The 19,120-nt window shown below is 34.5% G+C and overlaps 1 protein-coding gene across 3 annotated transcripts in view; it reads left to right on the plus strand.

The window, feature by feature from the left end:
* The first annotated feature begins 2,086 nt into the window (after nt 1-2,086).
* Nucleotides 2,087-19,120, plus strand: part of PTPRQ (protein tyrosine phosphatase receptor type Q) — a 231,550-nt gene continuing 214,516 nt past the window's right edge. For 2 of the 3 annotated variants that reach the window (XM_059886458.1, XM_059886459.1), the window contains exons 1-8: nt 2,087-2,143; nt 2,479-2,590; nt 3,274-3,500; nt 6,164-6,233; nt 11,042-11,241; nt 12,317-12,566; nt 14,519-14,647; nt 17,082-17,228. In XM_059886458.1, the coding sequence (XP_059742441.1) occupies nt 2,087-2,143; nt 2,479-2,590; nt 3,274-3,500; nt 6,164-6,233; nt 11,042-11,241; nt 12,317-12,566; nt 14,519-14,647; nt 17,082-17,228 (1,192 nt within the window). The remainder of the gene's footprint in view (nt 2,144-2,478; nt 2,591-3,273; nt 3,501-6,163; nt 6,234-11,041; nt 11,242-12,316; nt 12,567-14,518; nt 14,648-17,081; nt 17,229-19,120) is intronic. The other variant, NM_001192555.2, reaches the window with a different exon arrangement.

Here is a 19,120-nt window from a genome sequence, read left to right on the forward strand (position 1 = left end):
AGCATGAGAACACAGGGGACACAGGTCTGTGTGCAGAATCATCCAGGAAAAATGCCAGCAGCTGTGCCCAACGAAGAAATTATACCCATCACAAGCTGGGTATTTCTCTGATCACCTTAGAAAGCACATCTTTCACCTTAGATGTGCCGTATTTCTAAAGAATTATTATGAAACTGTGGTGCTCACTGCATAGGCAGCTTGGAGATGATGCCTAGAGAATGTTTGTGTCTTTGAGGATGTCATGTGAAAATTAATTGATCAATATTATCTTCAGTCACTGGGCTTCCCATGTGGCATTAGTGATAAAGAACCCGCCTGCCAATTCAGGTAGAAGAGACACAGGTTCGATCCCTGGGTCGAGAAGATCCCCTGGGGGAGGGCACAGCAATCTGCTCCAGTATTCTTGCCTGGGGAATCCCACGGACGGAGGAGCCTGGGGGGCTATGGTCCATAAGGTCACACAGAGTTGGACATGACTGAAGCGACTTAGCACGCACTAGCGAGATGGTTATATTATAACCATTAAAGGAATTTTTCAGAGGAGATAAAAACCATTCTAAGAAAAATCCCCCCCAAATATACTAGGAGATTGCCTGTTAAGATATGTATTTTATGCAATGTACCTTATCAGTTATGTTAGGAAATGTACCATTCATTTTTTAAATATATAGATTTTCAAATCACTTCTGGTGGAAAACAGAGTGTTAAAATGATACACGGAGTTCAAGGACTAATTCCAGACTCCTTTCTTTTGGAAATGGTTGTTAGAGTGGATCTGTATCAGGATTTTTTCACATGCTTGGCTTCATAATCTCCCTCCCCTTATATTGTTGAACTGGAATCTGCACTAAAGATAAGAGTGCAAACCTGACTCACTGGCAACCAATCCAAAGAACTTTATGTGGAAAACTCCCTGCAAGTAGGTACAGGCAGCATAAACAAAGCGTTGGAAATAGTGAAAGAAAAGGTAGAAAAAAATATAGTTGCAATGGCCAGGACAATTACTAGTTATTGTTTAAAAATTATCTTGTTTTCATTTCCAATCTGAAAACTTCTCTTTTAAAGAAACACCTAACTAAATATTCATCAGAAATGCTCATCTTTTAAAATGTTTGGCATATTTTGTTATTTTTTTTTCAAATTTTTTCCTGTTTGATAAATATCCAGGTAATTGCATAAGAATTTTGTACCTACTTGTTTTTAAAATGATTTGATTTTTTAGTTAGAACATAAGCTTTAGAAAACAATCTGGTCAACCAACAGATTTTAGTAGATAAGGAATATCCAGGAACAGATACATAAATTGATATATTATATCTGATAATTAAACTTAAAACTAGATATTTTAAAAGATACATGTGCCTAACACCTACAAAGAGTTAGTGATAATGTAAAGGCTCTGACACTTTCTAACAATGTGGTTGTTTTGAAACTTGGCCCTTAAACCTTTGATTTTCTTTTTTCATTTGGAAGTTTAGGAGAATAACTCTATTCTAAACCTCTATTTTTTGATACCAGAACCGGAAAAACCCAAGAAACTTAAAGCTTTCAATATTTCTGCACATTCCTTTTCTCTGCACTGGAGCCTACCCTCTGGCCACGTGGACAGGTTTCATGTGGATCTTGTTCCTGACGGTGGCTTTGTTACTATCAGAGATCTTGGAGGTGGAGAATATCAGGTATTGTTTTCATTATCATACTTGGCCAAGCCAACTTATATTTTGTATTTAGTCCAAATAGGAGAGTTCTTTATGAAACTCATCCACCATGAAAATTTCCTTCTTTGAACCTCTTTAAAAGCATAAGATGAAGACAAAAACACTGATGCCGAATTGATGAGTGTAAGTTTCAGTACTGGTGGACTGTTACCTTAGCAATGTCTGTTTTTTTTTTTAAGTCTACCCTGAACCTACAGCCAACCATCCAAGGGTTCATGAATAGTTTAACAAAGAAAGGGCAGAGCTATTGAGTAATCCAGGCTCATTAATTGTGTACTTGCCAGGAGGATCAGTCTTTAAATCATTAATGCAGGCAACATTTCTCTCTAGAGCCATCAATGTGATTCTACTGCCTGAAAAATGTGATAATGATGGATTTTCTTATCATTTTTCTTTTACTTTTTATTGGAACTTCAGAGACACAGGTATTTTACACACACTGTTAAATACCAGGGCTAATCAATGGACTATAGATTTCTTAGGACTCTTAAAGAGTTGTGACAATGAACTGGGATTGATAGAAATACTGATTGAGTCTTTGATAATGTATGTTTTGTAAGTTTTTATTGCATGTTATTTGGTAAATATTTCTGCTATAACAAATGTATATTTTTACAATAATAGGAAACACATTGTGATAAATAACACAGAGTTATGCAGTAAAGTGCTAACTTTACTTTTTTGATTGTGATAGATTTATGGTTTTAGCTTTCCTGCATTTCAGAATTTTTAATACAGTCATCTATTTTTGGTGTTTTAGGCTGATGTTTCTAATGCTGTTCCTGGTACTCGGTACGAGGTAACCATCTCTTCCATTTCTGCTACAACATATAGCTCACCTGTTAGCAGAACAGTGGCAACAAATGTGACAAGTAAGTATATGTTTTCCATTTTCTTTCTTTCCTTTTTCTTTTCTTACAAAGTATTTGGACCCTTTATAAATCTATTGGATGGGACTATTTACATTGGCAATATGTGCATTGAATGCATGAAAACAGTTGAGTAATTAAAGCAAAATGGAAACTTAAGAAAGTGATCTGTTTAGAACCTGCATGCTACTGGTTCTTTCTCTACCTTTACTTTCAAAGAGCAAGGATAATTTTTCCATACTTGTTTGTGAAATGGATCGGAGACACTGTTAATGGTGATATTTAAATAATACAAAGCCATGAAAATAAACTCACTATACTTGCTCCAAAAGAATCACTCAGTTTGTAAGGCTGGTTCTTGTTTCTTTAGTGTTTGTGTATAAGCCTTGCATTAAGTGAGTGTTTATAAAAAATGATTTGGCATTAAAACTGTATTTGGCATGTAGTATTTAGTAACATTCCATTTTTCACATTCTTATAAAAGAATGTTTTTGGTATTCCCCATAGCATTTAATCATTTTTTCTCTTGGTAGCAAAGCTCTAGGGAAGATAAACTTACACTTATGAGACACTTAGTCTTTGGGAACTTTAAAAGTCTACAGTTTGTAAATATTTTTCTTACATTTGTTTGTGAAAATACAATAATTGATTGACTCTTATAACAACATGCATTTTTGGAAAAATAGAACCAGGGCCTCCAGTCTTCCTGGCAGGGGAAAGAGTCGGATCTGCTGGGATTCTTCTGTCTTGGAATACACCACCTAATCCAAATGGGAGAATTATATCTTACATTGTAAAATATAAGGAAGTTTGTCCATGGATGCAGGCAACGTATACACAAGTTAGAACAAAACCAGACAGTCTGGAAGTTCTTCTTACTAATCTTAATCCTGGAACAACATATGAAATCAAGGTAATTATTTTGTAAATAGTATTAAAATATTTCATTCATTTTAAAAGTAAAGGAGTTTTGTTCCAACAGGTCAAGCTTTTGCCAGCAAGAGACTTGAAGAATGATCATCTGAATCATGTCCTCATTGCCCATCTGGGCTTTTAAAATTTGAACAAATGTCATAAGCTTTTCGTGTGTGTGTGTGTGTTTATATAATGTATCTATTTTAGAAAGCATTAGTTTGGTGACTTAAAAAAAATTAAGTTTAATAAATTTTACAAGCACACATATTCTACTTTTTAATCAAATTTGAAGTTAGCTTTGTTATTTTTCTCTTAACCCACTTATATTTCCATGTAATTGTAATTTTGGATAATGGTTTAAAGGTTTCTGAAGAACCAGTTTCTCAAAGAACAAGGAATTCAAATTGGTTCCATTCAACAAATACTTCCTGGATGCGTATGACCTCTTTTATGTTTACAAAAAATTTATGCCTTTACAGCAATAATATACAAAATCTAAGAACACTTTATTAAAATATTAAAGAAGAGCATGCGAAAAGCAGTCTTATGTTAGTTAGGCCATGTGAAAATGTTTAGAGTTAAGAGACGTGGTGACGCTGCTGCTGCTGTTGCTAAGTTACTTCAGTCGTGTCCGACTCTCTGTGACCCCACAGACAGCAGCCCACCAGGCCCTGCCGTCCCTGGGATTCTCCAGGCAAGAACACTGGAGTGGGTTGCCATTTCCTTCTCCAATGCATGAAAGTGAAAAGTGAAAGGGAAGTCACTCAGTCGTATCCAACTCTTAGCGACTCCATGGACTGCAGCCTACCAGGCTCCTCCATCCATGGGATTTGCCAGGCAAGAGTACTGGAGTGGGGTGCCATTGCCTTCTCCGGTGGTGATGCTAGTGGTCAAAAAATCCGCCTGCCTATGTAGGAGACACAAGGTGGACTGCAGTCCATGGGATCGCCAAGAGTTGGATATGACAGAGCAATGCACACACACACACAATATTTCCAGGGGATAGTAAAGAATACAGGCATTTTCTCATTCCTCCCTATTTTCAGTATAATGTCAATATGTTCTCTAGTCTTGACTCAAGAGAAAAAGCTGTGTAAATATGTGATCATACATAACTGAGATGACCATCTGAATGGAAGAAATGATAAGAAAGAGACACTCGCCTGTTTCTAAAATCTAATTTTAAGTATGCCCATTTGCAGAATCAAATATAACAGGAGAGTAGGCATGCCAAGAGTAGGCACCCCCCAAATGATAAAAGAAAAATATAGGCTTTTACTTATACAGTGGTAAAAATCAAAGATTTGATGGTTATTTCTCTGCAGAAACATAACTTAAAGAGTAGGCAACCTTTTTCTGACACCTGAAAATTATTTGGCACAGATATTTTCTATCATAAGCTCACATATTAATTCAAATTAATTTATATGTTAAGATATACTATTCAAAATAATAAAGATTATCTTTTAATGTGATATAAGAAGCTTTTACTGATAGAAAGGTAATTTAGCCAACCTCATTCTGCTTAGATATATTTTTACAGAATTTAAATTTTTATTCCTTTGAATTCTCTTATTTCAGGACTATAGGGAAGCCCCTATTCTCTTTTTTTACCCCACACTTTATTAACCACTGTTGTAACTTTTCTTTTGTTCAAATATATGTTAGCCATTGCAGAATTTCAAAGGGCATTTGACATGGTGCATTTGATATCTTCAGATGTCAATATCAAATCTACATGATATGGGGACAATCCTGTTTAGTATTTAACATGTGTTATTTCATTTAGTATTCAGAATAATCTTATGACATAGATATATTGTTTCCATTTTAAAGTAAAGGAAAATAAGATAACCTTTTTATCTGAGAATTGGTAGAGCTGCAATTAAACCAAGGCTGTCTGATTTCAGTTATGGCATTTGTAAAAGCTCAAGAGTTCTCATTTATGACACTTTCTCTGTCTGTTCTAGTGTATTTGACTAGATGTTTCAAGCCAAAATAGTTTCTATCTTTTAAATTCTAGAATATTTAGTCTAAATCATTACCTATTTATTTTTAAAATTTGCCTAATTAGATTGTAAACTCTAAAGTCAGACACTGTGTTTATGGTCTCATGTTCATTACAGAAATAATTGTGGTGTCTTAGAGTGAATATAGTAGAAAGAAACTGAGCTTTAGAAATAAACACAACTTCAACTGAATTCTGATTCTGCCACTTATTCCTGTGATATGGGGCAAGTTACTTGACCTCTCTCAACCAGTTTTCTCATATGTAAAATATTGACAATAATTCCTTGTATTTTGATTATGTGGATAAAATAAGATGTGTAAAATCCCTAGTCAATTTCTGAGTGTACAGAAGTTGCTTAATAAATAGTAACTGAAATTCTTACTGCTACTAATAGACATTAAACTTGATTATTAATTTCTCTATCAGGAATCTGAGAACTCTGTTGATTCAGGCTATGTTGCAAATATTCACTTTAGGGAAATGGAAATACTGGACAGCTCTACATTTGCTTCTGCTTCGAGAGTATTGTTAGGAATTAGAGGGGAAAGTATCTTTATTATGTATCTAATGGACAAATCAAAGTTTTATTATTTCAGACTCTGTTTAATTAGAGTATAAAGCTTGAATGTAATTTTTGTGGTCTGTTGTAGGTTGCTGCAGAAAACAGTGCTGGCATTGGAGTGTTTAGTGACCCATTTCTCTTCCAAACTGCAGAAAGTGGTAATTTTCTTAAATCATTTATTCTGAATTAACTTAGTTAAGAGTTTTCATCATTTAAAATAAATAGGGATATAAACAAAATCTGGCACTAAAATTCATAAAATTTTCAACAGCATGGTAATTAAATTACTTTTAGAGTCTTCTTGGATAGGGAATTTATTCATTAAAATATAAATTATTCTTTCTGATGGTAAAAACACTGTTATCTAGAAAACTTAAAAATACCCCAAAATACAAAAAAAAAAAAATGAAAGTTATCCATGGCCCTGTTATATAAAAACATACATTTCTGGCTGATCTTTTTCCTCCTATGAATATATGTCTTTGTGACTATATGTTAGTGAAAATAGGCTTGTGCCATTTGTACAAATTTGCATCCTGCATTTTAAAATCAAATCGTAAGTATTTTTATGACATTAGAGTTTTGGAAACATGGATTGTAATGGTTATCATATTATTCCATACCTTGCAGTCATTACCAAACCAACTTAAGCTATCTCCATTTTCCCAGTGACTGAGAAGAAAAATTTGACGTCATCCTTGATTGTAATCAATCAATAGTACTGTATAATCTATCAAGAAATCCTGCCAGCATTATATCAAAATAGATCCTGAATCTCACCCCTGTTGTTACTCACCCTGTGTAATCTATCGTCATTTCTTGCCTGATCATTTGAAAGCCTCTTCTTTGGTTTTCCTGTTTCTAGTTTACCTGCCTACAGTGTCCTCTTCCCACAAGAGTCACATCATCTTTTGAAGCAGAGGCTAGACCATCGTTAATTCTCTCTTCCTAACATGGCTCCTGTCTCATTCAGAGCAAGAACCTAAGTCCTTCCCATGACCTACAGTGCTCTGGGTGCCCTTAACCCTCGCTGAATCATCTCTTTCTATTCTCCATCTCCCTCCATCCACTCCAGTCACACTGATCTTCCACCTTAGGGTCTTTTCTCTTGCTGTTCCTCCTGCCTGGAGTACTCCTTCATTAAATTATCCACAGGGGCTTCCTCAATGGCTCAGCAGATAAAGAATCTGCCTGCGGTTCAGGAGACACAGGTTTAATCCCTGGGTCAGGAAGATTCCCTGGAGGAGGAAGATGGCAACCCACTTTGCAAAGAGTCAGACGTGACTAAGCAGATATCCATAGAACTCTCTCCCCAGTTGATGTAAATCTCAATTTACCTTTCCTGACTACACCTTCTAAAATAACCCCTATTTCCTTCTATCCATCTTTATTGCCAACAAATTAATTTTTCTCCACTTGAATAGCTTGACATATAACTCATTTACTTGCTTTTTATTGTATATATTAGCCTAGTAGAATATAACATTTGTGATAAAAATAAGCTGTTATGGAATGGAGGTAATTTATTTAGTTAGTAATTTGGCTGTTTATTCATAACAGCAAACAGAACCGATAAATAGAAAAACAGTAAATAATGGCATCTCCAAGCAATAGCAAATATTTTTAGTGAAGTTTATATTCTAGTGGGATAAGATAAACAGATGGGTTACTAAGTAATAGATCGAAGTGTTACTTGCTCAGTAGTGTACTACTCTGCAACTCCATGGACTGTAGCCACCAGGCTCCTCTGTCCATGAAATTCTCCAGGCAAGAATATTGGAGTGGATTGCCATTCCCTTCTCCAGAGGATCTTCCCAACCCAGGGATAGAACCCAGGTCTCCTGCATTGCAGGCAGATTCTTTAAACCATCTGAGCCACCAGGGAAGCCCAAGTAATAGACTAGAGAAGTGCTATAAAAAAGTTTCTATAATTTTATATAACTATAAATATTTTATATATTTAAACATAAAAATCTTCCAGCAGTTCATTGCCAGAGGGATAAACTGAAATGGACCCTGTGTATCTCGAGGGGATTATGCAGTTGTCAGTGTTAAAAGAAGCATGTGACAAGCTTTATGGCCAGTTCTTATTTGAGACCCCATTGAGAGAAGCAGGTGAATACATGCTCTATGCCATAGGAAGAATGAAGAGAAAATTCTAGAGTTTATTTAAAATTAGAAAGTAATGATTCTTGAAATCTTTTACTGATATTGAACCTACTTATATTCAGATTATTAGCACAACTAAAAATTGAGAAAATTATTATTTTTAAGATTAAATATTCATTAGGAAATGAAAGGCAATTTATGACTTACACTTTTAGGGAAAATAATTGGAATAATTTTTGGATGACTTAACAAATAGTTTGGTCTTTTTTAAAAACACTCATCTTGGTAAAGCCTGGTACATTATGAGGTCAGATTATTATTTCAACTTGACAGTATTTTGAACTTTATATATTTTATATTCTGCTAACTGACATAATTTCTAGAGTCATTCTCTCGTTTGGCAAATTATGATTGGGACAAACTAAAACTCTAGGTTGGCATGGAAATAATCCTGGAACAGGAGTTTCATTCTGTTTCTGACTTGCTGTGTTTTCTTGGAGAAATTACATAATCACTTAATCACTCTTACCTTATCATTTAAAAAAAATGTTGAGATTAAAATGTAAATCTAAGTTTAGTTAGATAGTTTTGTCCAATTTTTTTCCCCAAAGACTCCTTTTTATTATTTATGTTATGCAGAACTCGAATTTAATGAAAATTTCTGTGGAATAAATAAATTGCCTTTATAATGATTAAGCCAGAAATAACTTCTCTCTCCATGAATAAAAATACTCCTGAAGTATTCAAACAGCCCATTATACCATTCTAAGCTGATATTACATCCACAAGTGCAAAATCTCAGCTTTTTTAACTTCCCATGCAGCATTATTTCAGACAAATGTAGAATTTATTTTAGCTTTAAAATATTAGAAATATCCCTTGTAGCTTCCTTTTTAACTTGATGGATCCTTAGTAATATAGGAAAATTCTTTATAGAAGTCCCTGTATTTTATTTAGAAAGATTTTTTTCCGGTTCAAGAAAATGTATGTTTTGTATAGTGAACATTTTGAAAAGTTTTAGTTTCACATACTTGTATATTTACTTGTTTAGCTATGACCTCAAAGTGTGTGAAAGGCTTACCTGAAATATGTGACTTTATAAATAGAATTTTTTGATACTTTAGTATCATATCTTTACTTGGAGCAAGATAGGTAAATTCCCTCTATAAAAATCAAAAGATGATGGGATTTTGGTACCTAAAAGTCCAGAGGTAGAAACTAGAGTATTTAAAGTACAGGAAGACCTGTCAGCTATGAAAAAGAGCCAGAATTAGTCTTCAGACACCATCAAGTCAAAAAAAGAAAACAGATTTTACTGGGGCAAAAATAATGTAAAGTTAATAAGAAAACCTCTTTTTCACTAAATGTTGTTTAACAGATTTAATTAATTTTTATCTATTATATTGAGTTTGCTTTAAAAGATATTTTGAAATCATACTTTGGAATTTATAAAGTTTGGTTACCTTATAAATTCGAATTTCTCTGCACTTGAGCAGATTCTCATGATTGCTAAGGTTGATGTGGAAATGTGCCAGCTTGTATGCAGTCTGTTGTTAATAAAAACTTCAGGCATTTTTACAAAATTTACATACATTAGACAAAGAAATTTAAAACAATGATTAATATTAATGGCAAAAGCTGTGGTTCTTATAATTCTGTAGCATCAGATATTTGACAGACTTTTTGTTTTATTATATTTTATCTGCCCAAAATGAATTTTAGTGCTAAATCTTTAGTATTAGAGACTTATCATATTGTCATTGTCCTTCTTAAGCTTTAATTCCATTGATAAATTCCCTTGAAGAAAAAAATTTCTATCCATTATGTTATCCATTATTAATGATTAGTCATCATCCCAAATTGTTATTTTTTGTTGTTGTTAAAATGCAGCTATTGTTAAGTTTCTTCTTTACTACTCTTTAATTCATATCATTCCATACACCTCTCCTTCCCAGGGCCTAACTTTCTTATATAATTTATATGGCTTTCATTTTCAGATCACATCTTCATATTCCTCTCTACAGTGTACACCTAAACTCTAGTTATTCCATTTCTTAATACTAGGCATGTTTTATCTCAAACGTCTTGTAATTTTTTTTTCTTTCAACAGTGACTTGTCATGGTTGTTTTATATTCTAAAGGACATTGATTATTTACTTTGTCAGTTTTCCACAGCTAACCTTGAATTAACAGTCATCCCAATTAAAATAGCCCTCAGCTTATTATGCAGATTACTAATATTTAATAACAAGGTATCATGAGTTCTGATGAAAGTTGATTTTGAGGGTGTATAAAGGTTAAAATATAATAATCACAACCAACTGGTGCTATCCACTTTATATTAGACACTGGTTATTTACTTACACTCCAGAAATGTGATTTTTGTGCAAATGGTTGGATAATTCTTTGAATTTGCCACTTCTTCATTATCTAAGAATTTGCTACTTCTTCATTATCTAAGGAATTTACATAATTCCAAAGTATATCAGATGGTAAGATAGTCATTATTCAAATTTGTATAACCACAAACAACTATTGATTGAATATTTTTCAGACTTATTTGAAATAGTTTATTGATGGATTTATTGACCTATTAATCCTGAAAAAAGCTTATTTGCCTCTTAAACACAAGTCTGTGGGCCCAATTTCTGATTTGTTATTTTAGGCAAAATCAATTCAGAAAGTATACCCGAATATATATTTTAAGAAGTACTACCCAAATAGATTTTATCCAATGTGTTACATATTTAATTTTATATAACATGGGAATTGTAACATCCCTGAATTATATAAATGTCATTCTAAGTTTTATAACAATATTTTTCTTTTCCTTCAAAAATCCCTTGCACGTCCCCAGCTCCAGGAAAAGTGGTGAATCTCACCGTCGAGGCCTTTAACTATTCAGCAGTAAACCTGATTTGGTATTTACCTCGGCAACCAAATGGCAAAATTACTAGCTTCAAGATCAGTGTTAAACATGCCAGAAGTGGGATAGTTGTGAAGGATGTTTCAATCAGAGTAGAGGACATTTTGACTGGGAAGCTGCCAGAATGTAATGTAAGTCTCATGGAACGTTTTCTGTGTCTCAGAATTTTAGGTAAATTACATCGTGAAACGCCCTGCATCTGGATACTATGTATTTTTACCAAAGTGATTTATTAGCTATTTGATTACTTATAGTATCATATTATATGCACTTGACTATAGTCAAGGTAAAGTAAGAGAAGAGTTTCAGAATTCGACAGTGAGATATAAAAAATCCCTTAGGGAGCTCTGGAAAGGCTTGATAGGTATAGCATTTGTGATGGGTCTTGGAATAAGTAGGTGATTGTGTGAGGGTGGAGGATACTTTGTAAGCCTTAAAGTAGGAAAGCATAGGGTGTCACTGGGAAAAAGATAATACTTGCATGTGACAGGATGGGAAGGGAACAAAATAGTAAAGTTTACACTTGTGGAATTAGATTGTTTTTGTTGTATCTTATCTTTAGTGAAGAATTTGTTACTATTCTAAGCACTGACGTGAAATCCTTGGAAGTACTGTAATTATGCTTTTTAAAAATTAATTTTGGTGATCACTGTGATACTATTGATGAAAAGACAAGCAAAATTACTTTTTTTAAAAAATGCTTTAAGTTAATGGAAGCCACAAATATTTTTAATTTAGATATATTTCTAATATACATAAACACACACCCATATGTTCTTTGGTGTTATCTTTTGAATGTTTATGCGGAAAAATGATCATAATATTAAGACAGTGATGTATATTAGAAATTTCACCAAAGGGAAAAAAAATTTATCTTTTTGGCTCTTAAATTTTTAATGTGGATTTAAAAAATTTTTAATAATCATTTTGCTGTAGTTATACCTTTATTCAAAGTCACATGAAATCCTATTCATAAGAAAGATTAAGGTATAAATAAACATTCTATTCTGAAACTGTGGACAATGGTATTAACCATGTAACTATAGATAATAAATGGGTATAATTAAAATCTAGCAGATTTATCTGTAGCTGTAACAAGTAGTACACGCACAAAATAATATTTGTAATATAAAGAAAAAAATGAATCACACTTATCTTTACCAAGTGTTACATTATTTTCCCATTTATGCTTGTTTTATTCATTAGGAGAATAATGAATCTTTTTTATGGAGTACAACCAGCCCTTCGCCAACCCTGGGGAGAGTCACGCCTCCACCACGTACGACGTATTTATCTAGCATGTTGTCACAGAGTAAGATTAGCTCTGTGTGGAAAGAGCCTATCAGTTTTGTAGTGACACATTTGAGACCTTACACGACGTATCTTTTTGAAGTTTCTGCGGTTACAACTGAAGCAGGTTATATTGATAGTACGATTGTCAGAACACCGGAATCAGGTATGGGGTTTTTTTTGGTAGGAAAAAAAGTTAAATTATTCATAGAATAATCTTTCTTTCTTTTTTTTTTATTCATGTAGATCTTTTTGTTAAAGCTCTTCCTTCTCTTTCAGTAACTTTTTTCTCCCTAATAATGGATAATAGGCATGCCATTTGGAGCATCTTCAATTTCAATACTCTTCGAAGATACTGACATAAGCATCTAAAAGGAGAAAGGAGATTTGAAAGAAAAGATTCTTGAGCTAATAACCATGCTCCTAAGATCAGCTCTTATCATTCTGTGATCTCAGGAATTTTTAATAATAGTCTCTGTTTGTCTACATTTTACATTATCATCTGATGATGACTTATCTCACTGATATTGCTGTTACCAGATATGGAGATCACACCTGCAGTAGCAGAAATATCATATGATTAAAATTCAGTATTAGATAAAAACAGCAGTTAGAAAATGCCTACCTACCTGTATCTTCTCTGTACTGCAGTTTCTTTTTGTGATGAATGGAGACATCTTCATTGTGGATATGGTGTTAGCACTAAATGAGCATTATTAGATATTACTACTACTAAATTCTAAGTACATATTTCTAGGTATAGTATTTGTATATTTAATTATATTATGTAGGCCGTGCTGTGCTTAGCGGCCCAGTTGTGTCCGACTCTCTGCAACCCCATGGACTGTAGCCTGCCAGGCTCCTCTGCCCGTGGGGATTCTCCAGGCAAGAATACTGGAGTGGGTTGCCATGCCCTCCTCCAGGGAATCTTCCCAACTCAGGGATCCAACCCAGGTCTCCCACATTGTGGGTGGGTTCTTTACCATCTGAGCCACCAAAGAAGCTGAAGAATGCTGGAGAGGGTAGCCTATCCTTTCTGGAGGGGATCTTCCTGACCCAAGAGTGAAACTGGGGTCTCCTGCATTGCAGGCGGATTCTTACCACCTGAGATACTGTTATGTCACTGTATTACACACTACAAGACAAAATATATAGTAGCAGACATTCAGTTATGATTGATAATTTTTAGGTTACTGGGCATTATTCCTGGTAGGGTAATTTCACTAAAGCATAGTATTTTTTTCTGATGACGTAGGTGTTAGGTCTTGTCATTTCATTACATGTAAGTGTGAAGGTTTTTTTACCTTAATTTAAATAAAAATCTCTGAAGAAGACCATTTCCTCTTCCATACTCTTTACTTCTTATTAAGAAAAAAAGAAATAATTTCATGAGAGTCACACAAAGTGAAATTTGGTTGACAAGAAGTTTGTTTTTAAAAATATTTGGAATGTTTTATTTCAATTAAAGATGTTTGAAAATATTAGATACACGTATGAAAAATAGACCTCAATGGACGTGAATTGGAGCAAACTCCGGAAGATAGTGAAGGACAGGGAAGCCTGGTGTGCTGCAGTCCATGGGGTCGCAAAGAGTCCGATATGACTGAGTGACTGAACAACAACAAATGAAAAACAGACTTTTAAACAGCATTATTATTTTTATGTCACCAATATTACATTGGAATGCAGGTTATAAATTTCCTTTCAGAACCAAATACAGATATTGATAGAAAAAGTAAAATCACTGCTGATAGATTCCGAGGGTTGAGTTACTACTTTGGCCCTTCCACCTGTGTACAGCAGAGGGAAAGGGTTTATCAAGCCAGATGCTCAGGGCTTGTTGATGCAATACTTATTAATATATATGCTTCAGGACAACGTAACTGTACAAAGAATTGCATAGCTATGAAACACCCTGTGCAGTCATGCACAACATTAAATAAAAATAGTAATGGTTACAAATAAGGAGTTTAATGATCCACCATTTATTCGCATTCTTCAATTATAGCCTATTTTTTAAGTTGAAAAAATGCTTTACTGTGTGATATTTTTTCTCTGACTTTGTATTTTCTGTATTTAATAAGGTGCTTTTAATTCATTGTTTCCCTATAATTTTAGTGCCTGAAGGACCACCACAAAACTGTTTAACAGGCAACATTACAGGGAGGTCCTTTGCAATATCATGGGACCCACCAACTGTAGTAACAGGAAAATTTAGTTACAGAGTTGAATTATATGGGCCATCAGGTAAGTCTTAATCAATTTTATGTTTATCTTTTGGAGTAAGAATTGTATAAAAGATTTTACTATTTTCAAACTTTTTAAAACGTACTGAACTGTTTTTAAAAGACCCTTAGCAATGTTGAAACTCTTAAAACTTTTGTTTATAGCCATAAATAAGGATGGTAAAGCCTTGTCCATGTTCCATATTTCATGACAAAGGGCTGAAACAATGAGAGAGAATCCTTCAAGAAGAGAAACATTAGAGGAGATACATTTTTTCAAATATTAGATCAGGAGGACCTTGACTTGCTCTGATTGCAAATGTATTTATGAAGAAAAATGGGCTTCAGTTATATTAAATCAGATTTCTGCTTAGAACAAAGAAACCATTTCAAATAATTGGAGGTCTCTAAAAATATGAGCAACTTTATAGTATAGTGAGGTCACATCTTTATGAAGAAGCAAGAGCAGGACATCTACTTGTCAGATATTTTGAGGGCTTCAAAAACTATACTAGTGGAAGTTAAGTAAGCTCTATAATTCTTAATCCAAGATTTTATGGTTCTATGAAAGAAATTTATTTCAAATAGTAATGAAATAACATAAATGCACATATTGACATTTATTTGAAAGAATGGAAAAATAGACAAAGGTCCAAATTAATCATTTTGAAATTTCTAGGAATCTGTCATGAATCACATGAGTAACCTTTATTTCTCATCCCTGAGTACCTTCAGTTCAGTTCAGTTGCTCAGTCGTGTCTGACTCTTTGTGATCTCATGGACTGCAGCACGCCAGGCCTCCCTGTCCATTACCAACTCATGAGTTTACTCAAACTCATGTCCATTGAGTCAGTGATGCCATCCAACCATCTCATCTTCTGTCCGTCCCCTTCTCCTCCCACCTTCAATCTTTCCTAGCATCAGGGTCTTTTCCAATGAGTCAATTCTTTGCATCAGGTGGCCAAACTATTGGAGCTTGAGCTTCAGCATCAGTCCTTCCAATGAATATTCAGGACTGATTTCCTTTAGGATTGACTGGTTTGATCTTCTTGAAGTCCAACGAACTCTCAAGAGTATTTCCAACACCACAGTTCAAAGACATCAATTCTTCGACCCTCAGCTTTCTTTATGGTCCAACTCTTACATCCATATGTGACTACTGGAAAAACCATAGCTTTGACTAGATGGACCTTTGTTGGCAAAGTTCTGCTTTTCAATATGCTGTCTAGGTTTGTCAGCTTTTCTTCCAAGGAGCAAGTGTCTTTTAATTTCATGGCTGCAATGATTTTGCAATGATTTTGGAGCCCAAGAAAATAAAGTCTGTCACTGTTTCCATTGTTTCCCCATCTATTTGCCATAAAGTGATGGGACTGGATGCCATGATCTTAGTTTTTTGAATGTTGAGTTTTAAGTGAGCTTTTTAACTCTCCGCTTTCACATTCATCAAGAGGCTCTTTAGTTCCTCTTCACTTTCTGTCATAAGAGTGGTGTCGTCTGCATATCTGAGGTTATTGATATTTCTCCTGGCAATCTTGATTCCAGCTTGTGCTGCATCCAGTCCAGCATTTTGCATGATGTACTGTGCATATAACTTAAAGAAGCAGCGTGATAATGTACAGTATTTAGGCTCCTAAAGTTCTGAAATGTTTTCAGACCTAAAAATATGATAGTCCTTTTCTCCCCTCCCTGCCCAATACACAGACACACATGGATACCCAGATACACCTCTTCTATTTGGTGTCATTTTTGAAAATTTTGACAAGGTACTCTCATCTGTGAGGCTAAAAACTCAAGAAGGTGTATCTACTAATTATTGACTTTAGTAATGTAGAAGTCATTAGCAATAGTCTCAGAGCAAGGAGGAACAAGGAGAACATATATCATACCTGACCACCTAGTCTCTTGAGGGCTCTGGGGAAAAAGTAATCAATCTGTCCCCACCCTTGAGGAAGATCTGCAGGGAACAGAATCAATGGTCTCAAGGGAGAGCTAGGTTTCAGTTACAGCAAGAAGGGGGAAAAGCTATGCAGAAATAAAGTTGAGGATTTAAGGAATTTTGATGATGGCCCAGTTAAGAAATTTTGCTCAGAAACTAAACTACAGAACATTTCTAAATATATCTTTTTCAATATGAGTATGAAACGCTGTCACTGTTTTTATATTGGTAAAACCTAACATATTCCTTTAAAATATGCCAAAAAATAACATGACCGTTCAATAGGGCTTTATATTAATATAAAAGTAATTTTAAACATGAAATATTTCTGGTTTTTTTCCATCTTGGTAAAATTGACACCGGTGCAATTCTAAGCGAAATGTTTAACATATATTCACTTTTAAAATTGTAATAGTGCATGTCAGTGCATATGTTAACACTTCAATTACTCTATACTTAATTAAGAATGATTACATGCTTGAAGAATACATAATCCACAGTTATGTTTTGCTTTTTGTAGGTCGGATTTTAGATAACAGCACTAAGGACCTTAAGTTTGCTTTCACTAATCTAACACCGTTTACGGTATATGACGCTTATGTTGCGGCTGAAACCAGTGCGGGGATCGGACCTAAGTCAAATATTTCAGTATTCACTCCTCCAGAAGGTGAGAACATCTCCTCTAGTGTGTGAATGGGAACTTTACTGAGTCAGTTAAACTTTGTATTAGAAACTGTTTGGTTGATATTTATCTAATTCATGTTATTTCCTTATCGGATGACTCCCTAGTACATTCTGAACATGTGTTCCTCAGAACACTAAACCCATAGCAGGCCTCGTGATAAGAGGGGCCAAAGAGCAAGTGGACATCACAGCAAACGTTACATGCTGTGTCAGCCTGCGTCTTCACAATGAGTACTACTGGCACAATCTCAAGACTACATACATATAACATGGCTTAAACCCCATTATTTACTGTATATTCTGTTTTTCCACAAAATAGTGTTCAGAGAAATCCACATATCCCACAATGCCTGTGGTGGTGTTGCTGCTCAGTCACTGAGTCGTGTCCAGCTCTTTGCGACCCCAGGGACTGCATGCAGCTCCTCCGTCCTTCACTGTCTCCCGGAGTGTGCTCAAATTCATGTCTGTTGTGTCAGTGATGCTATTTATAATCAAAAGGATATTCTAAGCAATGGAGGGTTCCTGGAAGGTGCATAATATAAATTTACCAGAATAGGCTGAAATTATTTTCAAAATTTCTCCTGAAGAAACTATTTGTATATGTTAACTACCACAGTCTAAGGCTAACTGTAGTGTTTAAAAAATATTACCATGCCATTTTACAACCTGTTTTCTGGGCCCACACCAAATGCTCAATGTCTTTCTTTATATATTGTACTTATTTAGGAGAATTCAACAATTTTTTTTTTTTACAATCACACTAACACTTGATAAAACAGATTTTGTTTATGTGATAGCTAACATTCAGTGAGTTGTGAGTTAAACACACAGGTGTGCACACGAACACATGCATGCACACACACAAACAAGGTTGGGCATACCTTCATCAGAGAAATCATTCAAGTGTTTGACCATGAGAGGGCAGCAACTATTAGGGAATTTTGTACTTTTCCCCCATTTCAAAGAATGACCCTTGAGATTATCTTGCTATTGAAAGAATGTAAAATTTATGTTACATCGATTTCAAATGAAAATAGTAATGTGTACATGGTTTCAATACACAGATTAAAGAGAAGCACCATATATAAAATAGACAAAAAATAATAAAGTGTTTTTATTTTTTTCATACCAGAATTTCTCTTTTGCATTTATATCAGAAGAGTCTTAGCATGTATGTCTTCTCCCTTAGACCTGAAATTTCTCCCACTTCTACCTAAACCTGCTCTTAGGAATTTTCAAGAAATCTAGACAGATTTATGTATGCTTGCCAAACACAAGATGCCAGCAACGTGGCCTTTATCAGACTTAGAGCCCTTGAATCTGGTCTTTTCTCGACCAACCCAATTGACCAATTTCTATTCTCATGTTGTACAATTAAATAAATTCAACCTTATTTCAAATCAAGCTGATTTTGGTGCTCCTAACTGAATCCACAATTTAAAATAATTGTTTTATTGTCATGATTCTTGGCCTACAGCATTTGACCTAAACAGTGAACTAGATAATATAATGTGTGTGTGTGTGTGTGTGTGTGTGTGTGTGTGTTAGATGTGAAGTCATGTCCAATTCTGTGCAACCCCAAAGACTGTAGCCCACCAGGATCCTGTGTCCATGGGATTTCCCAGGCAGGAATACTGGAGTGGGTTGCTATTCCTTTCTCCAGGGGATCTTCCTGACTCAGGGATGGAACCTGAGTCTCCTGTACTGCAGGCAGATTCTTTGCCATCTGAGTCACCAGGGAAGCCCAGATAATACACTACCACATACAATTCCATTTTATTTAGGATATCACTTAAACATTTATTTCCCTTTCTTATGTCTTTATTATTTAATTTACAAAATAATAAATAGAATATTTAAGGACATTGTTCAACG

This window comes from Bos taurus, chromosome 5, assembly GCF_002263795.3.
Source record: "Bos taurus isolate L1 Dominette 01449 registration number 42190680 breed Hereford chromosome 5, ARS-UCD2.0, whole genome shotgun sequence".
In the NCBI taxonomy this organism is placed as follows: Eukaryota; Metazoa; Chordata; class Mammalia; order Artiodactyla; family Bovidae; genus Bos; species Bos taurus.